Source organism: Lepidothrix coronata, unplaced genomic scaffold (genome assembly GCF_001604755.1).
Source record: "Lepidothrix coronata isolate B3197 unplaced genomic scaffold, Lepidothrix_coronata-1.0 Scaffold58, whole genome shotgun sequence".
Classification (NCBI taxonomy): Eukaryota; Metazoa; Chordata; class Aves; order Passeriformes; family Pipridae; genus Lepidothrix; species Lepidothrix coronata.
Window position 1 is genome coordinate 3,705,525 of NW_016690238.1, and position 7,120 is coordinate 3,712,644.

Below are 7,120 nucleotides of genomic sequence, written 5' to 3' on the forward strand. Positions count from 1 at the left end.
ATTAACCTTTTTAAAGGAGTGATTTTTTTTTTTTAATTTCTGGTGTGTCCCGTGCCTGCTGTTCCACAGGATGTGCTGGTGGTGAACTGTACCTCCGAGTGGATATCTGCCAACCACGTCCTGGCCACGTGCAGGACTGCTCTGAAGCAGCAGGGAGTGCTGGGGCTGAACATGGCTCCCTGCATGAGAGCCTTCCTGGAGCGGCTGCCCATCATGCTGCAGGAGCAGTATGCCTATGAGAAGGTGAGAGGAGCTGATGCCAGCCTTTCAGATGCATATCTGGCATGAGGTCACTGTTTGAATCTCAGCTGATTCCAGTTTTTCACCACAGAGAACCCACCAGACTTTCCTACATCCTATTTGCAAATATCCTTCAGTCTCCTCAAAGCTAGCGGTCGCCTAGTTTGAAAAATATTGAAAATATTAGGAAAACTCTGATTTAAGCAGGGAGGAAAGTATTTTCTACAGGCCTAACTTTGAAGGACTCCTATTTCTGAGCTGATTAACATGTGTTTCCTCCCTCTCCCTCTGCCCTGGCTGTAGCCCCACGTTGTGTGTGGAGACCAGCTGGTGCACAGCCCCTACATGCAGTGCTTGGCCTCGCTGGCCGTGGGCCTTCACCTGGACCAGCTCCTGTGCAACCCCCCCGTGCCTCCCCACCACCAGAGCTGCCTCCCCGACCCCTCGGCCTGGAACCCCACCGAGTGGGCCTGGCTCGAGTGTTTCTCTACCACCATCAAAGCTGCAGAAGCCCTGGCCAAGGGAGCACAGTTCCCAGAATCCTTCACTGTGCCAGACCTGGAGCCTGTTCCAGAGGATGAGCTCACTCTCCTGATGGTAAAATTTGATGTTTTCTCTCAGCAGCAAAGCGTGTAATACAGTCCACATCTCTGTACTATAAAGATTTATATTTATTAATATAAGCACCAGCAATAAGTGTAAGTTTATTTTTTAATTCACTGGTTACGATATACTGTTAAGATTGCTCTGTGTGTGTGTGTGTAATGAGCACAAGTCAGCAGCATATTAAAAAACCAAATTAAAACAACCCAATACTGTGACAGTAGTTTTCATAAGTGGTAGAAGCAAGAAATGTAGAGCTTTGCAATGCTGTTTTAAGGGTAACTTTGGCACATTCCTACACCATATTATTTTGCTAGTGTCAATTTGCTTTTTGACTTCTTATGATATGTAAACCAAAATGGAAATTTTTGATTAAGAATTTTTTATCAGCAAGGTGTTTGCAATTGAATTGTTTTAAGCCGGTGTTTCCAACTGAAGCTTGTAAAAGCCTTAAGCATCAGTAAATAGAAAGAGATTACTTCATAGTGAATTTTGTTTTGCTTTTTTTCATTTGGATTGCAGGACACAGATAACAATGTCATTGCTGCTGTGCACACATCCATTCTTATTGCTGTATCATTTAGAATAATTTGAATATTGTTCTTAGAAAGGAAAATGTGTCCATAACAGTAAAATAATGTGCATCTCTTGAGCTGAATGTGGTAACTGTGGCTTTTGCTGTGTAGGATAACAGTAAATGGATCAATGGCATGGATGAGCAGATCATGTCTTGGGCAACATCAAGGCCAGAGGTTAGTGAAACTGTTGGTTTGGGGTGTTCTGGAGGATTTTTCTCTCTTTTGGAACATTGTAGGCTGTTGAAAGTACCCTTGTTCTCAAGCCTTCTCTCCTGCTCTTCCCTAGGATTGGCACTTGGGAGGGAAGTGTGATGTGTACCTGTGGGGAGCAGGCAGGCATGGACAGCTGGCAGAGGCTGGGAGGAATGTCATGATACCAGTGGCAGCACCTTCATTCTCTCAGGCTCAGCAGGTGATCCCTCAAAACCAGTCATGATCTAAGGATTTACCATCTATTATTTGTACAGCTTGTCAAAGTCTCTCTCTAAATATCTTTTCAATTTGTTCTTTGAATTTACTCTAAGTACCCCAAAACATATGTTTTTACTGAAGAGGAACTCTTCAATTATTTGACAAATTCATACCAAGAAGCTAATGAAATCTGACAACACAGCATGATTTGAATTATTTTATATGATTTGAAAACACCTGCCCAGCTTTAACATAAAACATGTGGCAGTTTTGCTTTCTGAAATAACATCGACTTGATATAATATTGTCTTGACATAATTACAAAGAACACCAGTTAAAAGGAGATGGTGCATTGTAATGCAGGCATTACAGCTTTGCTGCATTTGACATATATTAAAATTCCTTCCTGTCTTTCTAAACCAGGTGGTTTGTGGTCAGAATTGTACCTTTGTCATTCAAGCTAATGGCACCGTTTTGGCTTGTGGTGAAGGGAGCTATGGGCGACTGGGGCAAGGAAATTCTGATGATCTTCACGTCTTAACAGTCATTTCAGCACTGCAAGGTAATGCTGCTGGGTTTGAAAGGAATCATTGAGAGAGCTCAAATGAACATTTTGGTAGTTAGTATAACTGTGTTGATGCTCCTTTTACAGATTTAGACATTAAATATTGTAGTGTTTAGTTAGAAAACACTGAAAAATACCTCTAGATATAAATGTTTCCTTCGTGTTTGAGTAGTAATATGTTTAAATTCCTTAATTTTAAGAAGTCTTCAGGGAAAAGTCTTTGCTCAGGTTAGGAACATTTAATTTCAAAGCTAATGGCAGGACAGGAGCATAAATTGTACGTGAGAAAATGAAGGTTTTGTTCAAAAGAAAAGTAAATTAATTGCTATAACAAGGAAACTGTTACTGTGGTTTGTTCTTTTCCCAGACTTAATTGGCTGCCATTAGGCACACTTGTACGTGAAGAGTTTGTTATAAGTTATTCTGATCTTTTGGTTTCTCATTTTTCTCTAACAGGCTTTGTTGTAACGCAGCTGGTGACCTCTTGTGGGTCTGATGGGCATTCCATGGCTCTGACAGAAAGTGGGGAAGTCTTCAGCTGGGGAGATGGAGACTACGGCAAACTGGGCCACGGGAACAGCGACCGGCAGCGCAGGCCTCGGCAGATCGAGGCCCTGCAAGGAGAAGAAGTGGTGCAGGTCCCAAAATATTCTGTGTCTCCTTCCAGCCGCAGGGCTGGTAACCCAGTGCTGTGTCCTCTGGAGGAAAACAGGCAACTCCTGCCTTCTCTGGGCTTTCTGGACCGAGTTGGTGATGTCCAGTTGAAGGATGTTCATACCACAGAGCCTGCTGTTGATGTGGGATGTTGATGGACAGTTGGTACTGGAGAAAGCTAAAAATCAGAGCATGGAAGAGGGGGGTGATCTAAAGATTATCACATTACAGACATGATTTACAAAGTCCCTTTGTCAGGTGACTTTGACCTACAAATCTGGTCACCAAGGCCTAACAGTGCCATATTTGGCTTTGACTGGAGGTTTCTTTATCAAAATACAAGATAATCACACAGCAAATTCTTCATGCAAATATCCCCTGGTCCTCCTCCATAACATTACCATTGAAAAGAATGAGAGATGGATTGCTGGAGAAATCATTAATACTAAAATGTCTGTATTTTAGCTCTTTAAAAGTGAATATAGCTTAGGGGAGGAAAAGATATTACATATATACATGTGATAACCAATATAATCTTCTGCCTAAATTTAAAATGTGTGTAAAAATGTTGTTTATTTTGCTTCCAGATGTCATGTGGCTTCAAACACTCAGCTGTGGTGACAGCAGATGGCAAACTCTTTACATTTGGAAATGGTGATTATGGTCGATTAGGACTTGGCAACACTTCCAATAAGAAACTTCCAGAACGAGTGACGGCGCTGGAAGGTTACCAGATTGGACAGGCATGGTTTACCTAAAACTAGCCCTGGATCTGTGTTTAAAGCTGATGTTTGTAATGTATTTAAGTGTTCAGTTGTGGCTTTTTAACCTTGGCTTTTATTTTGGTTATGATGGCAATATTTGAATATGCATAATTTCTTTTAATAATTACTTTCCTGACTCTCTTGATCCTCTTTTTGCAAAACTGCCTTTGTTTTTCAACATTTTAACATTTCAAGATTGAGGCAATTTTAAGCATGAATCGATGAGCTGCTTTATATTTTTAAACAGGGAATATGTGTAGCATAATACTGTCCTTTGGCTCTATGTGCTGAGAGGAACAAAAGAAAATACTACTGTGTTCTAACTGTCTTTAAAACACTCTAATTAATGGAATTTTTAATGGTTTTACATAGATACTTAATTTTTAAACACTGTTTTTCTTCTAAGAGGGAGTTGGAGTGTTTGAGTTAGTAGTAAGTTACCAAAAATGGTGGTAATAACATATTTCTCTCCCTCAGGTGGCCTGTGGCCTCAATCACACTGTAGCTGTGTCAACAGATGGCTCAATGGTCTGGGCTTTTGGAGATGGAGATTATGGGAAACTTGGTCTGGGAAATTCCACTGCAAAGTCCTCACCACAGGTTAGAATCCACGGGGAAGTTATTCTGGCCATAAATGTTCAGTGTTGTTCAACGTGTTGTACAGTAATTTTCAGAAGGTAAATTATTAATTCCACGCTGTTGTAACACATTCTGGCACAAGTAATTCTAGTGACACATTATGCTGAGCCTGGTACTCTAAAGAGTTTCACATAAATTATAGTGACCTTATCTCAGTAGCAATACAAATTGCAAAAATCTGAGGTTTCTCTTAGAGAAGAGAGATTTCTTGTTTTGGAAATCGGGGGGAAGGTTGTTTACACACTCACCTACTTCATCCAATGTCACTCCCAGTTAAAAAAAAGATGTTTTGAATCATTGTACACAGAATAAGATGTTAATTCTGTTAAAGAAAAACTCTTTTCTGTTTTCTGTATTAATTTCCAAGTGTTAAGTAATATAATCCAACAACGTATGCAGTGCACAGGGGGAATTAAAAAAAAATTTCCTTTTTTGGAACGAGGAGTTTCAGATTAAATTTATGTTTGCTTTCTGTTTATACTCTTGTAATTCTATACCTTGTTTTCCTTTCACTTTACCCCTTAGAAAGTGGATATTCTTTGTGGAATTGGAATAAAAAAAGTTGCCTGTGGAACTCAGTTCTCTGTTGCACTGACAAAAGATGGTCATGTATATACTTTTGGACAAGGTAAGAGAATCTGTTCTTTGGACATTTCTATCTACAGCCTTGTGTGTATTGCAAGTGAAATGGAAGACTATTAAGACACATTTCTAGGACTGACCTAATGATGTTTATTAGAAATGTGCTGACCTAATCTGAATTTTGGAACTTCAACAACATAATTTTAATGTACACCTAAAATCCAGATTTGTAGCTCTGTGTAGTTTGATCTCAGAACAACCTTTCAGGTCTGGGGTTTTTTTTTTCAGTAATTCCCTTTTTGAAGAGGATTTTCCTAAAATTTCATTGAATTCCACACATCCAAGGACATTGGGTTACCTCAAAGTTTACACAGTCTAATAAAGCATATGCCTACATATTTAAACATCTGGACAGGAGAATTTCCATGAGCACAGAATTAAACAATAAATTCAAGCAAATAACAGTAAACTTCCTAAGTCAGTTAATTCATCTGTATTTCAAAACTGTACATTTAGGCCTAAAAGTCTTGGTTTAGTAGAATTTGCTCTTGTTTGAGCCTTCAGCAATATTCCGAGCGCCGCGGGAAGCACTGGTTTGTAGGAAGCTTCCCCCGCCTTTCTCCCTGATTGCAGTGGTGTCCCAGTTCCAGGACTGTTTGGAACTGCTTTCTGTCCCTCCCTGCCTCCTCCCTTTCCGTGTCCCTGACTCCAGAGGTGTGTTCCCATTCCAGATCGCCTCATCGGTCTGCCCGAGGGCCGTGCCCGCAACCACAACCGGCCCCAGCAGGTGCCGGTGCTGTCGGGGATCTTCATCGAGGACATCGCGGTGGGGGCAGAGCACACCCTGGCCCTGTCCTCCACGGGGGATGTCTATGCCTGGGGCAGCAATTCTGAGGGGCAGGTATGTGCTTTTTGATTCTCCCGACCTTTGTAAGGCTGTCACTGTACTTCACAGATGTATTTGGAATATTGATCGTAATGACTCTTCCGGCAGTTTCCATTCTTTTCCTGTTTATTCCCTGTAGCACTTTGAGGAAGCACTCAAAACATTCTAGGCAAATTATCCTAATCCAAGCTTTTTTAAAAATTCATAAATTTTTACCTAATTCTTGAGCTATCACCAGTTTTTTCAACATAATTTATGGTTGGTGTCAGTCAGATTTGTGAACTCTTTAGGTGCTTTTCATAGTGAAAATATAAATTAACCTTTTTAAAGGAGTGATTTTTTTTTAAAGTCAGAAAAAAATGTAATAAATGATAAATTCTCCCTCACCACATGTTCAACTCAAATTTTTTGAAAGGACTTCAACTTTTTGACGCTTCTGCATGCTACAAGTATCAGAGTGAGCCTCTTCATATAGCAGGTGATGGTGTTTCAGGAAGTTTGGGCAAATTTCATCCTCTAGTGTTTTAGGACTGAGTTTTTGAGAAGGCTTGTTGGGCAAGTTTTTTAGAATAATTTCTCTGAGTTGTTTTATTTTTTATTGCTTTTGGTTTGTTGGTTTTTTTGGATTTTTTTTTAATATGGTACTTTGTGGTTTTGTAAGGGAGAAATTGTTAGGGTAAAAAATGTAAATAAATTGATTCTGAAAGCTGTTTTATATGATTTTCGGTTCAAAATACTGGTTTTATATGAACTGGTAAAAAAATATACAATATGAAATTTTTAACCTATAGAATATGAAATTAGAATATGATATGAAACTCGGTAAAAAATCAGAACAGCTTCAGTAAATTTGCACAAATTGTGTTTACATAAACTATTGTAGCAATTTACATGCTGGAACAAAAATGGTGTTTAAATGGCACAGAGGAGATGTAGAAGATGAGTTGTCTGTGCATGAGAGCCTGTGCAGTACAGACAACTTAGCAGCATAGGGTAGTTCCTCAGGCTGGAAAAGATCTTGCAAGAAGTCTCCAGCTGTTTTTGAGTCTCTTTGACACATAGATCTGCTACTCCAGTCGGGTACAGATGCAATATTTTATCAAAACTAAAAGACATAGATATAGATATATAGATATAGATATATAGATATAGATATATAGATATAGATATATAGATATAGATATATAGATATAGATAT

The 7,120-nt window shown here is 39.4% G+C and overlaps 1 protein-coding gene across 2 annotated transcripts in view; it reads left to right on the forward strand.

Annotated features, from left to right (window-relative positions):
• Positions 1-7,120, forward strand: part of HERC1 (HECT and RLD domain containing E3 ubiquitin protein ligase family member 1) — a 113,081-nt gene that overhangs the window by 97,789 nt on the left and 8,172 nt on the right. For both annotated transcript variants that reach the window (XM_017816915.1, XM_017816914.1), the window contains 10 exons: positions 70-243; positions 544-837; positions 1,530-1,595; positions 1,708-1,833; positions 2,256-2,394; positions 2,854-3,035; positions 3,639-3,794; positions 4,293-4,415; positions 4,980-5,082; positions 5,768-5,937. In XM_017816915.1, coding sequence (XP_017672404.1) covers positions 70-243; positions 544-837; positions 1,530-1,595; positions 1,708-1,833; positions 2,256-2,394; positions 2,854-3,035; positions 3,639-3,794; positions 4,293-4,415; positions 4,980-5,082; positions 5,768-5,937 — 1,533 coding nt within the window. The remainder of the gene's footprint in view (positions 1-69; positions 244-543; positions 838-1,529; positions 1,596-1,707; positions 1,834-2,255; positions 2,395-2,853; positions 3,036-3,638; positions 3,795-4,292; positions 4,416-4,979; positions 5,083-5,767; positions 5,938-7,120) is intronic.